This window comes from Triturus cristatus, chromosome 7 (assembly GCF_964204655.1).
Source record: "Triturus cristatus chromosome 7, aTriCri1.1, whole genome shotgun sequence".
NCBI classification, from domain to species: domain Eukaryota; kingdom Metazoa; phylum Chordata; class Amphibia; order Caudata; family Salamandridae; genus Triturus; species Triturus cristatus.
In genome coordinates this window covers 1,715,906,609-1,715,921,590 of record NC_140590.1, presented here as the reverse complement: position 1 = coordinate 1,715,921,590, position 14,982 = coordinate 1,715,906,609, and the positions used below count along the sequence as shown (strand labels likewise).

Genomic DNA, 14,982 nt, shown 5'->3' with positions numbered 1-14,982 from the left:
GGCGTGTATTGTCGATGACGCTTTAATGGAACAACAAACACTTCGTTTGTGTCTACTATAACCCGGAAGTACTTGCGCTTTGAAAGGAGCAATGACCACGTAAGTGAGGGGAAGAAGCCACAGCAATTGCTAACAGGTGTTACCTTGACGCCCATAGGTATAAATATACCAGTGGGAACAACGTCTAAACATTCATCAGCGAGGCAAAGCCAAGATGATATCACGCAGGAGGGTGCAGCAATTCAAGTGGAAAGGCTAGCGTTAATGAAGAGAAACTAACTCTTTACTCTTAATTGCAAGGCGGTAGGAGTACAATAGTAATATCGGCACAGCGAGTTTATGGAGGTATTGCCATAAATATCCCTATTAAAATTGAGGAACATCGCAGATGAGGTCAGATAGAGGAAGAGTCGGGTTCTGGAGGTACTGCCTGAATAACCCTATTTTAGAGTAGAGGTACTGCATAGGTGAGATCTACCACGAAAAATACCGGGATAGCCTTAGTACAAGTACAAGGAATTAGGGAGCCTAGTACATCTACCTTTGTTATCATGAATTGGGTTCTCTCTAGGTCACAAGTAATTAAAATTCTGGGGTTTTCCAATAATATTCCATAAATGGGAAATTAACCACAGTATTAGAAAAAGCAATAAAGGGTAGTTTATATTCTTAAGGGGACAATAAAGGGCAACCATTTTAAGAATCAGAGAGTCCCATAAGGACATTGTGAAATAATATAATTCTTTTTCATTTTTCAGAAACTATTACAGGGGACCTTGAACTCTGATATTTTAAGAAGGCAAAAGTGGAATCTACAATTAAGGTCTGATTTTAAGAAGGCAACCACGGCCTCGTTTAATCAGGTAAACATTAGAACAATGCTCTTCTTTTGCGTACTATTAAAAAAAAACTCCCACAGAGAGAATGTGAGCTATTTAGCCATATACCATATGTCTTACAGAGCGATCAACCAGGCCAGAGTTTTACACGCCCCTGGGGGTAGATGAAGTAGCACGAAGACACCTTACTGTCTAATTTTAAGAAGGCAATTACGGCCCCTTTTTATCAGGTAAATGTAAGAACAATGCTCTTTTTTATGTACTATTAAAAAAAACTCCCTTAGAGAGAATGTGAGCTATTGAGCCATATACCATGTGTCTTACAAAGCCGCCCACTGGGCCAGAGTTCTTATATGCCCTTTGGGAGAGATTAAGTAGTACGAAGACACCTTCCTGTCTACCTTAGGTATGATGAAGGTGAGACTTATACGCTCTTACCTAGCTATAAGATCTTCCTAATTATAACAGCTGGACTAGAAATTATTTCAATAATCATAACTGGATTGTAAATTATTTTAATAGATTGACTGAACTGCAATCTTGATAGGAAGCAGGAGGTAACGACCCCACACACTCGTGAAGTATATGCTTAGGGCAATTGGAGCGGCCTTCCTCGCCTTTGAGAGGTGAGGTTTGCTTAAAGCAATGATTTATTTAGATTGAGTGAGCGGTTTACATGCGAGCAGAGGAAGTACTGTTTGTGTGGTTTAAAGAGAAACAAATACGTGGGTTTGAGCGTGTAAATGGAGGGAAGATTGACTTGTATACCTAGGAATAATCATTTGGGTATGTTAGGTTTATACTGTTAAATAAGCAAATGTCTAAAGATCATGGGTAAACATCTATACAGGTATATGTAGTACTGTTTGTGGACTTATATAGGATGTCCTTCAACAAGGATACATTGGAATTATTTTGAATCTCTGGTGAAAAAAGACATAAAAGCAGTGTCATCAAATGTCTGACAAGAGATACAATGCATATGTGTTTTTTGATATTTCGAGAGTTTAAACTAGGATCTTTCCCAAGGTTGCTTATTGATATGTGTGTCTTATTACACAGGTGTTTTTAACTGATCAAGTCTTAATCTAATGTCTATGAGAGTCAAAATTCTTGTCTTGAAAAAGATGGTGTTATAAGAATCCATCGAAACGCGTCAACGCCTTGCTGAGAATAACACAATCTGTGGAGTGGGTGATGCCAATGAGTTTCTAACAAATAGAAAAGTACCGGGCACCACCCTGTAAAATTGTTCTATCACGGATGTGTACTTTGTTAATGACAGTGTTTTTGTCTATGATATGTACTCTCTTTTTTAAGTTGACTGTTGTTTTTTAATGTGTAATAAATATTTGTAAAAGTGCAATTCATAATAGAGTGTAGGACATCAACAGTGCTATGTATTATGCCAGCCGTTTTTTTAACTGTGTAACTCTAGTAGTTTTTAACTAATAAATTGATTTGTATTTATTTTACAATTTATGTTGTCACAATTATCTGTCGGGATATATGGTCTTACTTCCCATGTATGTATAGTGTGCAGTTGAATGAAAGAAACTTGGATTGAATGGAATACACAGAACATATAGTGCATACAGGATATAACATTTTCCTAAGGAAACAGTTTTTGTGATACAACTGTAAGAGTAATATAAACATGGAGTATACTCATTTGTAATTTATCTGTAAAGGTTTGTGGTGTTGGATTATGAAGTACTTTCAGCAGCACAAAAGATAGGGACATAACTTTTATTGCGAGGCCTTAATAATTGAGATTAGTATTTGGTTAATCCTTTGCACAGAGGAAAGGACCGCACTAGTGAGTGTGATTTCCCACTGGTCTAGATTTGACTTCACGTATGTGATGATTTCACTTCATGTATGTGATTGCACGAGGAGGGTGTGTGTTGTGTCTTTGGATCTATATTTCCTTCCTCTTTACTTACTTGTTCTCACTTCCATCCCACATGCCTAGTTGTAGGGATTCTGCACATACACAGAACTATGCACAGGAAAACCAGGAACTCAGTAATAGAGGTGTACCACCTACCACCTCAGTGCCCTAAAATCCCAACCGACTAGCTATAGTGTCTCATTCGGTCTCCTATAAAACATACAAGAAGATACGAAATAATTTTGACAACCCAGAACATGAACACTCCCGATTCACCTCAGGAATTGCGGGAACAAGACAATCTTTCGCTCTCTCACACCGGTCCACAATAAGAATTGTCAGTCACTGAAATAGTTTAAAATGTTTATTTTATCTATAGTGTTCTGCAATAGATTATACGAGCCACTACCAATAACAGAATGCATAAAATAAGCACTGTCAGCATGGTTAAAATACCATAGAATACGAAAGGAGAAATCATTTTATTTAGATTTGGGAAGCATTAGGGGATTTGTCCTATTCTCCCCTCCCCTTGGTCAAAATAAGTTTATTTTATATAAAGGAAGATCTGAGCATTGATAGCAGACCGCCTACCTGAAAGCCTAAACGATTAAGTTACATCATAGGAACAGCATAGCTCAGCTCCGTAGAAAGGCTGTCTTCAAGTGTGTGTAGAAAAGTATTAACGTGCAATATTAAAGCTCTACTTTTTCAGGAATGCAGCTGTGAGCACAATGTTATGTCTATGTACGAAGGACTGACCAGAAATAGAATAATTAGAACACCACAACAGGAGGCATTGCTTATCGACTTCGCACATTATGTTCAGACTTTGTTCAAGGGAAAGCAAAGGACATTAAAACAACTTATATTTTGCACAAGCTAGAAGGACACAGCCAGAGTGTCACGAAAACAAAAGCATGTAACGTGCGCAAAAGTGAAGCAAGAGGCAAGTAGAACTCGTGCTAACTTAGCAATGGTGACATGGAACCCCAGAATCCTAAGAACCACACCACAGCCTCATTATTTGTTATTGTCTCCTCGTCGCCAGTGTGAAACGCAAGAAAGAAGGTACGCTGATATGATGTTATATCCAAAAGGTAGATTTATTCTTCAGGACAGGAACATTAGGTGATAAGATAGTTGTAGCAGTATCAGCCCCACCAAAAGCAGCATCCCTGCTGCTCAGCCCACATACACCAACTGACTTTTCACTCAACCATACACACAAGAACACTCTATGACATCACTCACACAATGACTGAGCACCAGAGTACAGAACACAGAGAAAGGACTAAACATAAATGAGCAGGATACCACAGTGCTATTCCCCTAGAGTGATTGTGTACTGTGAGTGGAACAGACAAGAAATTTCATTTTGTTTAATAATCGTTTGTGCAATTTCGTCAATGTTGAATGAGAGCTGCTGCAAGGTGCGGAGAGTTATAGCTTAGGGTGCTGCTCTGGTATTGGTCGGTTGGTGTGCGCGATGCGCTGGGATAAATCATTGCGCCAGAGAGGGCTGTGCTGTGAGCGGACAGTTCTGTGGTGTAGCGGTGAGATTGGGAGTTAGTGCTTTTGCATTTAATTTTGTGATTTGTTGAGAACTACTGGTTATTTTAGTTGCCATTCCCTTTGTCTTGAATTGCATTTTGAGACAAGCTGACATTTTTCAAGAATTTAAGGGGCGTATTCACAATAGAAGTGGCAGAGCGCAGCGATAGCCTCCTTGTTTAACACCACGCTCCGCCACTTCTGAAATGCAAGGCTGCATCATATTTACAAAAATACAGTACAGCCCTGTGTTTCCCCCGGTGCTGGGGCACCAACGCAGCCACCCTTGCACCATGATGCAAGGGCGTCTGCGTTGCTGGGGAAAATGGTTTATGTGCAGGAAGGTGTCCCTTTCTGCACATAGCAATCTTTAAATTGTGTTTTGTAACTTCTATGTGTGCTGCTTAATGCAGCACACACAGAAGTTGCAAAATGTCTTTTTTTTTTTTTTAAAGGATTGTTTAAGTGCAGGAAGGTGGCCCTTCCTGCACATAACAGTTTTACTGTTTTCATGTGTGCTGCACAACGCAGCAAACCTAGAAACAGCAAAAGCTAGGAGAAATGAAACATTTGTGGCTTAACGCCGCATTGTAAACAAGGTGAAGCCCCAATCGCCACCATGTCGTCGTGAAAAGTGACTTTGTGGTGGCGATAGGGGCATGTAAATATGCCCCTAGGAACTTTGTTTAGCGATGATGTGAGAATACCGGTCCGTGAAGGTGACGAAGTCCCTCCCTAAGGCACGCCTGCTCATTATGACAACCAATGCCAGTTTACTCACGTGTATTTGGCTCAAAACGTGGAATAAGATCACTGCAAATGAAGGGTTCTTGCAGTTTCCTCCACAAGGTACTTTTAATTTAAGAATAACTGAGAATTTAGGGAGGTTGTTGTATGAGATGAACCCATGTGTTTAAAAATCTTTAAACACATGGAAAGGAGAATGAGAAGTATCAAACTAGGCCAAAAGGACAATTTGTGGTTGACTGGAAGAAAGTGTGATGCAGAACAACAGGCATGGAGCTATCACGTGATTGAGGGATTCAGGATGTACCCAGTACTACCTAGTGGAAAAGAAGAGAAAGAAAGTACAAGAGGGCATGGGACTGAAGCGGAACCAGATGTATTTAGCAACAGTGATTCCAGCGACGATTCTCTAGACGATTATTTACTTCTTGGCCAACTCCATATAATGTAATCCAACAAGCTGGAGGAAACCAACTGCTTGTAGAGCTCCCGCCACATGTGGATATAGGTGCCAGAGTGCCTATTGATCAGAGTCTGCGGGAGGAGGGGAGAGTACCTGGACACTTCCACCTTCCCAGATAGCACCTGTGAAACTTCCAGTTCTGCAGTTCCTGCCCTGCAGCTATTGTCACCGGCCCCCGTTGCAGCCCTCCAGATAGCCGCCCAAAGTACTACCACAGTTGCTGCAACACCTGTTCCCACAGTGGTTACAACTCAATACCTTTACATAGATGCGAGCAAGACCCCCAAATAGGAGAAGCTCCTGTTGTGAGTGTTCCAGCTGTGGAAATTGATAGCACCGAGTCACGTCCATCGGAAAGCGAAGGTTCTTTAAGGTATGTTTGGGGTGGAGTTGGAAAAAATCATTAAAGGAATGATTCGAGTTGGAGTTCATTGTTGGGTACAATGACGAACTCTTGTTCTTTTGCAAAGAAGCCACTAGGCGTGCTTCTGAAATGCACAAAGTACAAGAAGGAACAGCAATAGAATTTGGGATGGAGTTTTGTAAAAGTTCGACTTTAAGAAAGAATTTCCGGATGTTGATGACTGAAAATGCGGTTAAGAGCATGCGAAATCCGAAATGTAAATGGCAATTATGGCACTCAGTAATATTCAAATGTGGAGCAATACTCAGCAATTTCGAAATATATGGACTAAAAAAAACAAAGGAAAAGAAAGATCAGGAAAAGCTTCCAGAAGGGGATGGTGGCAGAAGTGACCTCGAAATTAAAGCTCACCCCTCTAGAGAGGTGCACGGGGGAGCTTGTGTGCATGTACTGGAGGATAATATTTGAATACATGTAGATGAGCACGGAAACCTGTATTTCATTTTGACCATTCCCTTAATAAAATAACCTTCAAAGTCCAAAAGATTTTATTGTGAAAGCCTGCAAATATTGAAAAATATTTAAGAAGCAAGTAAATGTAGAGACATACGATCAAGATTTTTTCACAACAAAATTATAAGCAAATTCAGTTACGTTGCTGAGAACCAATGCCACAAAATACCAAGTCTGATGGCAAAACCTACAACCCAGAGTTTCTCAACTCCCTTTTGAAATCTGCACAAACGCAGAAGAGTCAGTCACTGATTGGGCATAATTATCGTCACACCAGACAGAAATGACTGCATCTGCAACAAGCATCCTCCGAGGTCAGCGGAAGAAAAATAGGTCTTGTTATTCAAGAGCACAACAACTCCACAAAACAGAGACACTGTGAAACATCCAAGTGATTCCAATCCTTGGCTGGTCTTCTCACAAGTTCTCGGCTTTCATGACTGTACATTCTTTCAGGTATGTGCAATGGGGAAAAGCATTAAACGCAGTATACAACTCCACAGTATAGGAAAGGCTTTGGAGCCGATTATAATCTTTCTGACCAGAATCATTTCAATACCGCACCCTGAAATGAAGAACGGACAACAAGGCCTTTAGCGGTAGCTCACATTCCAACCTCACAAGGTAATTTAAGAAGCATTTTTAGGTCATTTAAGTTTCCAAGCTTTATACTTTTTTCGCTAAGTGCCATCTTTATTAAGGACTGCGGGACTTCGTAATGGTAACTACCAGCCCAAGTCATCCTGGTCAATTCTGTGTGAAAAGCGTCTCTTGGGCTTCTTGGCGCGGGCAGCCGCTAATCCCATTGAGTCAACGCCATGAATGGATGCCAGGGTTTGACAATCCAACGTCGGATTTACGCCACTTCCACCACCTGCCTCAGTTGTTCACACAAGGGCCCGAGTTCCTTCTCCAAGCTGACGATTAATCCTGTCCGAATACAGAAAAACATGGAAGCATGAGTCAAGCGAGGAGCACGTAGGATCAGACAGACGGTCTACAGCGGGTTTACAGACCAGAGAGAACTACTTTCAATACAACTGTGATAAGGTGGATTCTGAAAACATTCTCACTGCCTGTATTAAGGCAAGAATCTGTTCATCCCCGAGTCACAGTTGTCAATACAGGAACCATCCGGGACCTTCATGCTGAACAGACCCTACAGTGAGGACACATGCATGTTTGACACAAATACCGTGCTAGTCCAGTGCCCACACTTGAAGATACACGAGTGTGTGAGCTGTGCTTGTGCACACTGAACCACTGCACTGCTCTAAAACCCACTGAATGTTCACTTATGGAATATACCAAGAAGTGTTTGTTGCAAACCCGATCCATTATTCGTCATTTCGGCCTGGCCGTTCACCAGGCTAAATGTCAACAGGGTGAACTCGCCAATATTGGAAATAGAAAAATACAATTCATAAATATATTTGCACCCTTAAGTTGTACTTAGGAGACAAAAAAGAGAACACACTGGGTGATAATCCTGAGCTACAGAATCATGTTCTGTAGATATTGAGGCATGCAGATAAAACTAGTTAATTGTAGCACTAATTTTATTTTTGTGGTGGGAGGGCAGGAGGATGTATGGGGCGGCGGGACAGGGTGGCATTGGAAAATGTAGGCATAACCCACAAACCTGTGAGTTTGTGGCCAGACGTGCATTTTGTGTAACGTTTGGCACCCCAGAAAAGCAAGTAAAGCTACTTTTTACAAACATAAGAAGTAAGAGCATTCCCAGGGTGGGAAATAGTGCATCCCTACCAGGGCTTTAAGTGGGCCGGGTCTCACCGGTGCTGAGCTCCGGCAGTTTTTTTAAGGGGGCCTCGAAACGGGTCTCTAGCGGGCTCTGCTTTGTGCCCTGGCACAGGCGGTCTGGTTTTTTCTGGACTGCAGTGACAGCAGGCACATGGATGTGCGCTGCTCACACTGCTCACTTCTCACTAGTGGAGAAGTTACGGCATGACGTCATGTCAGGTGAGCGTGGTAGGGAAATGGAAATCCTTTAAAGAGTCATTTTCTCTCTGGATTTCCCTTCTGTTTTTGAAACTCAGGAGCAGCAACATTGTCGTGGTGTCACCAGGGCTTTAAGTGGAAGCTTTTTCAATATTATTTACAAGCCATAGTTGCTGCTTATTTATTTTATGCAACTAACAACCATTGGCAAAGCCAATAGTCATGACTTGTTGTAGGTATGATGTTACTTGTATCATATATCTGGATGCAATGACAGGAACACAGATTTTTAGCTTATGTGTTTTTAAGCCACGGCCTTAATTACATTGTCCAGGCCACTTTGAGGGACCCCCCCAGTTTTTTCATCCCACTTAAAGCCCTGATCCCTACATTGAACAGGGGAGTGGGTGGAGAGGTTTCTCCATGTATACTCTAGGGAACCTTGGTGAATCATCAAAAAGTTGTAACTTTGAAATGATCATAGGCGGAAATGTATGAGTTTTGTAAACTTATTTCATTGAGGTTTCAATATAAACAACCAGAGGCTGTCCATGCAGCCAATATCAGACAACGATCAAACAAGAAATTAAGACAGAGGAGATAGAAGGTCAAGACACAAACCGCACACCAAGGAGTGGAGGCATGTACATCAACTCACTAAGAGGGCTTAAGGGCAGGTTGAAGGCAGTAGAGTAATTATTATTCATGAATGGCAAGTGGCAGCGCTCGTGAGATTTCTTAATGAAACAATCTAGTATTGTGTTCCAAGCCTCCGATGCCGAGCATTGGTTCTATGTAGACATTGTGGGGAAGAAAGCTATTTTAGATAATTCCCATTTATTGACATAGTATCCGATGGCTGAGTGAGCACAGGACTCCAAGACGGAAGTGAGGTAGAGTCGCCACGGCTCGCTTCTCAATTATTTCTCCGGCTCTCGTTTATACTGCAGTTTTCCTAAAGACCACTAGGTGGCAGTGAAATGCAGCAAACTGGTTATTAAAGTGCTTGTTTGGATGCAGTGTTGCATTTGTAGCAGGATTAAATGACAAATCTACCATAGAGCAAACTGAAAGCCCTGGTCGGCAGGTCAAACGCAGAAATGGGGAAAGCCACAAATAAGAGGAAGGCAACTGAGCCCGACGGGAAATGTATCCAATCTTGAGCGCGATTGGCTCGGTGTAGAATTGTATCCAAAGCTCTCTGCGACAGACTACTGGCGCGGTCTGCAAAAAGACCGCTCCAATGAGCCACCCTGGATCGCCAAGGGAATATAGCCTTGTTCTAGGTCTACAAGCGATATAACATGGTCTACACCACACCCCTTCACAAACCACTGCTGTGCAGATGTTCATGTTCACCAACAAATAAGTGCAAGTCAGACAAACTGTCCTTACAAACCTTATCCCAAACACCAACCTCTTTTGCTTGCAAGCCACCCCCTTCAGGAAGAAGGTCACTGTTTTGCAGTATGTAAAAAACATGTGATCGACTTTAGCACATGCTGTAAACAGGGAATGCTACTTACCTGAAACAGATTTGCACCATGTAATGACTATCTCTCACCTCCCTGGATATGCTCAGATGTGTTTATAGAATCAGTACAAACACGTTCATTTCACTTTCACGATGTACAGAGTACACATGAGCTGTACCGCTTTTCTTATACTTTCATATATCTTTACTTACTCTTTGCAGTATAAAAAGCAATCTAAGGCAGAGGTCTTTTTCTTTTTTTAGTTATTTTTATTGGCATTTTGCTTAAGAACAGGACATTTTCATTCATGTATGCCACAAACGTATAAAATCCTTGTCTCCGCGCTGCGGAGATGCATATTTCAAATATTGCAAAATCACATCCTCAGAGCTTCCTCTGAGGTGCTTACAATACGCATTGTACATATATAGTTTTTCCATCCCATATAACAATAACGTTTAAGTTATCCCACCTCCCACCCCTGTAGGGTCGTGTTATGCCTTATCTTCGCAAAGGAGAGGTCTGTCTTTTACCGTATCCATCTAGGTACTCCCGTTTATTGGGGATATTCTAGGCATTACCCCTGGGTCTATCTCTTCCTGCCCGACTGAATCAATTCTACCTCCCCGTCCGGGTGGTCTTCTTGTTTAAGTATATCTGTTATCATGAGATACCAGGCCCTCATGTCTTCTTCCAGTTTATCATCTCGCCTGACTTTTTTCATGCGAACCAGCTCTGCTATGGCCTATTCATTCACTTCTCTAACCCATCGCTCGGCTGTAGGAGGTTCGGACCTCAACCACCCTATTGATATCCTCGGTTTTGCCAATACAAGACCCTATTGAACCCATTTTCTGCTGAGTGTTTTGTTCTTTGGTTTGGGGAGGAGTCCAAGGATCACCATTTTTATGGTGATTGGTATTTTCCACCCGTAACTGTTCGAAGGTTGTTACTTTGTCCCAAATTGACAATACTGGGGGAGTCCCATACTGTATGTATAAAGTGAGCTTCTTAGTGTCTGCATCTAGGACAGTGATTTGTGCGCTCCAGATATATTTTATGTATTACCCGTGAGGTTAAGTATGCCTGATGTATTATGTTGTATTGTATAAGCTTGACCCTTGCGTTAGAGCTCACCTGTTTGACCCCTTCATTGACTTTCTCCCATTCCTTCTCAGTTAGGGGCTTGTCTATTGCGTTGCCCCATTTTGCGTGAATTGGGAGGGGCCCATTGGGGAGATCCTCCCTCATTGCTCTGTATATGTGTGAGATCGGTCTATGACCTCCCGCCAGGGTAGTTATCACCTGCAGGACTATTGTGGTGTGTGGTTCTTGTGGGAATACAGGGCAAATTTCCCTGACCACTGCAGAAATTTTCACATATTGAAGGTACTGCCCTCTGCCCAGCTCAAATGTGGACTCCGACTCGTCTCTCGTTATAAACCGATCATTACTATATAAAGCTCCCATCTTATGACAGCCCCCTTCTATTAAGTTGGTGGGTCTTTGTCACCCACGCTCAACACTAGATGTAAGGAGTATGCAAAGCATGTGATTTACAGTAGTAGGTTCAGCAGACCCTACTTTTCTTATATCACTAAAGTGTGCCTTGTAAGCTTACAGGGAAGGGTGCTACACATAAAGAAGTGGAACATGCTGGATATTAAGAACAAGCATTTGCAATGCAATAGGTCTCGCATTTGCGAGAGTTTGAGCTATTTTTATTGTAAGTGACATTGCCTTTTATTTATATTTTGGTTTTGAAACATAAATAAAAGCCATTGTCATTTACAATGCCAATAGGTCAAACTCGCGTAAATGCAAGACCTATTGCATTGCAAATGCTTGTTTTAGTAGATATGGTTTTGCATCGAAAAACCATGAGGAGTAGGTGCATCGGAACGCCCATGCACATCCCATGGATCACCCTTTTGGCGCTGACTAATACAAAGCAGTGCAATACACTGCTTTGTGTTATTTTCAAGTGGCTTTCCAGCGCAAATCAAGTTTTGCACTGCAAAGTAAATTGGGGGAAAAAGATTTTGCATCGATTTGTGTCACAAAACAGCACAAAATTTTATTAAATATACCCCTAAGTAAGGCAAAGCAGTGCTTCGTACTGCTTTACATTAATTTAAAGTAACTAACAAAAAAAAACATTTTATGCCAGTTTATGTCACTTTTGTGATGCCAATACAGCGCATAATGTTGGTTAATCTGTCCCCTTGTGCCTATCCTGTAATGGACATTGCCCCCCCCCCCCGGTCTGTTCTAGGTATCTGCACTCGTGTGTCCACAGCAGAAATTGGAGTTTGAGACGTGACACTCAGAAACAGCTCTAGCATAGAAACAGGCTCACCGGTTGCCTGAGGCACATCTGATTATACATGCGTGACATACCCCAGTGCCTCCCCGGGACCGACACGCGATGCTGGTGACTGGAAGTACACACGAGGAGAGGCTGCCATTTACCTGACCACAAGAATAGGGAGTGGCAGCAACACCCACGCGGAAGGTAAAAATGGCGGCGTCTGGTTGGACGTGTATGTCATGAAGCCAATCTATGCAGTAATACAAACCACCAGCCGCCCACTTGTGGTGCACAGAAGATACACCCACTTCTGCATACAGATCACTGAGCGGACACAACAAGGGCACTGATGCATCCCAGCCTTACTGTTGCAATATAGACTACGTCAACACCAAAACAAACCAACACAAACACTCCTAAGAATCAAAACCATCCAACCAGCCTGCCGGATCTAAAAACAGACAGCAGCACCACCCCAGCCCTCAGTAACATGTGCTCTTTTTCGGAGGAGCAAAGTGTCAAGTTTATACAGAAAGCCTACGTAAGTAGAATCTGTGAGTAAGCGAGTGAACTGCCTCCACACTACACACCCTGCTGAATACCCAGGTCCGGCAATGCCAGGCTAGGCCTTTATGGACTGGTCGGTAAGAAAAGGGTTCTCCTGTCTGTAGAACGCTCAGGTGTTTTTTTGCACTTTAAAAAAGGCTTATTTACAAGCCCCTTGCGCCGCCTGTACGTCACTTTACCCCATGTTAAAAGTGACACACCAGTGGTGCAAAGGGCTTGTAAATAAGCCGTGATATTTATCACAGTGGCCTCAGAACAGCAGGGGGCATCAATGGCAAACTCCCTAGGCATGAGCAGAATTCGGCATACTGCCCCACGACAGTACCACAGAACAAGCATTGGCAAGGGACATCGGGAATCGGAGGGGGAGGGACCACTGCAAAGCAGGAAGGGTTGGGAAGGATAGGGTCGTGGAAGCAGTGCTCCTGTGCAAGGGACGGGGGAGGGGGTGCGGCTTAACAACCAGAGCTGCCAACTTTGAAGCTGGGAAACTGGGTTCGAGTCTGGTGGGAGGCTCTGACATCCCATGATTCTGGGCAAATCACTTAATCTCCCGGTGCCTAAAATGAATGTGTCCGTCTGTAACACAACTGGAGCTCATGTAAAGCACTCTGATACCTTCGGGTCGAGTTCGCCCATTGTAGAACTGTTAGAAGAAAAAAACACTGTGGGGGTGAGGAGGGCATTGCACCGGCCAGGGGGCATTGCACCGTGTGCAGCGCCAAGCGCATCACGGCTCAGGAGTGAAGGTGTGATCTGTGATCTGCATACAGCGCCCATAGCTGTAGTGTTGAGACTGCTTATGTGTGACATTTCCATGTTTTGTGCGTGTCTGTATGAGACAGTCACGTTTTACGAGTGACACTTTAGCACGAGTATGTGCAAGTAGTTATGCCTATGTAATGAGATACATTTCAGAAATGATTGTGTAAAATGAACAGAACAAGAATAGCTTCACACACGTTTGCTGTGTGCTCATATCCATATGCATATAAAAAAATGCTTCCAGCGCCGCAGCATTATTTAAAAGAACAGCCAGACATGATGCTGTAACGGGATCTAATAAAAGCACGGTATATTCTAACTTCAGGTAGATCTGATTGATGAATTACTCATTGAAACTACATCCAGCCAAAACCCACGGAGATCGCTGCTAGCACTTCGCCTATTCTCCGCCTCAGACAGAGGACCTCTCGCTGGCTGGCACACTGTCATGCGAGAGCACCTGGAGCAACTTGAAGGCAGAAAAGCGATATAAAAGTGGCGCGACATGGCATTTCAGTGCAGTGATGCGGAGATCTGCACTAAAATGCATTTTTCTAAAATATGATACGTGGCACTTGGCAGTGCTAAGTGCAGAGTGCAGTGAAAGTGTGATCATGATCAGTAATCCGCCACAGCACCAAGTGCAGTGAAAGTCTGATCATGTGATCTGCATACAGCGTCGTGTGCGGTGAAAGTATAATGATGTAGTTAGTTATCCCTGTAAAGCGCGAGCGGACCGTGTGTTGTACAGTCAAAGTATGATGATTGGTGTGCTCAGTTATCCGGGCTGTCTTTGAAGCTGTGTCTGGCTGGAGGTTCAAGCATCCAGTGATTCGGGGGAAAAAAAAAATCACATTATCTACATAATGTCCATCTGTAACGCAACTGGTACTCTTGTAATGCGCTCTGATATCTTGGGATCGAGTTCCCGCTATGTAAAACAAGAAAAACAAGCCTGGCGGAGCATGGCGCGCGCGTGCTTGGGGGCGGGGGAGCGCATTCCAGGCGGGGAGCGGACCCTTTGAAGTGCTCCCAAAAGGCGGATTGCATGGCGGCACGATGCGCGTGATTGTGCACGTGCTAGCAATGCAATCCGCTTTTTGGGAGCACTTTTCAAACCCGCTTTCTATAGTCTCGCTTTGCGATCGCTTACGCGATAGCAAGGTCGAGACCTAAAAAGCATGACCACCAACAGCTGCAAAAGGCTGTTTGCCACTGTCTAGGGAAAACTACATTTCCCATGGACAGGTCTAGCATTGAATAAAAACACGTTCTGCAACTTTGCTTGGGAAAATTCTAGAATTTTGAAACCGGGGTATTTTTTTTCTTGTTGGTAAAAATCTAATTAATTGGTCAATTTTTGATGAAGTGAATAGAAAAGCAAATTTGTAAACATTCTGTTTTGCCGAAGAGTAAACTGGTTTGCTCACCAGTCCTGCTCCTAGCACTAAATACACATCCCTGGCTGGATGTTAACAGCTTTCCTCCTGGAGGACAATGGTTGGCCTTGGGGAGTAGGAAGGCCGGTTTG

General features: G+C 43.0%; 1 protein-coding gene across 5 annotated transcripts in view; it reads right to left on the bottom strand.

Annotated features, from left to right (window-relative positions):
* Nucleotides 1–3,082: 3,082 nt before the first annotated feature.
* The window catches only part of LOC146812865 (ragulator complex protein LAMTOR3-like), a 120,968-nt gene continuing 109,068 nt past the window's right edge, over nt 3,083–14,982 (bottom strand). For all 5 annotated transcript variants that reach the window (XM_085619940.1, XM_085619938.1, XM_085619937.1 and 2 more), the window contains one exon: nt 3,083–7,304. In XM_085619940.1, the coding sequence (XP_085476066.1) occupies nt 7,231–7,304 (74 nt within the window). In that variant the 3' untranslated portion in view covers nt 3,083–7,230. The remainder of the gene's footprint in view (nt 7,305–14,982) is intronic.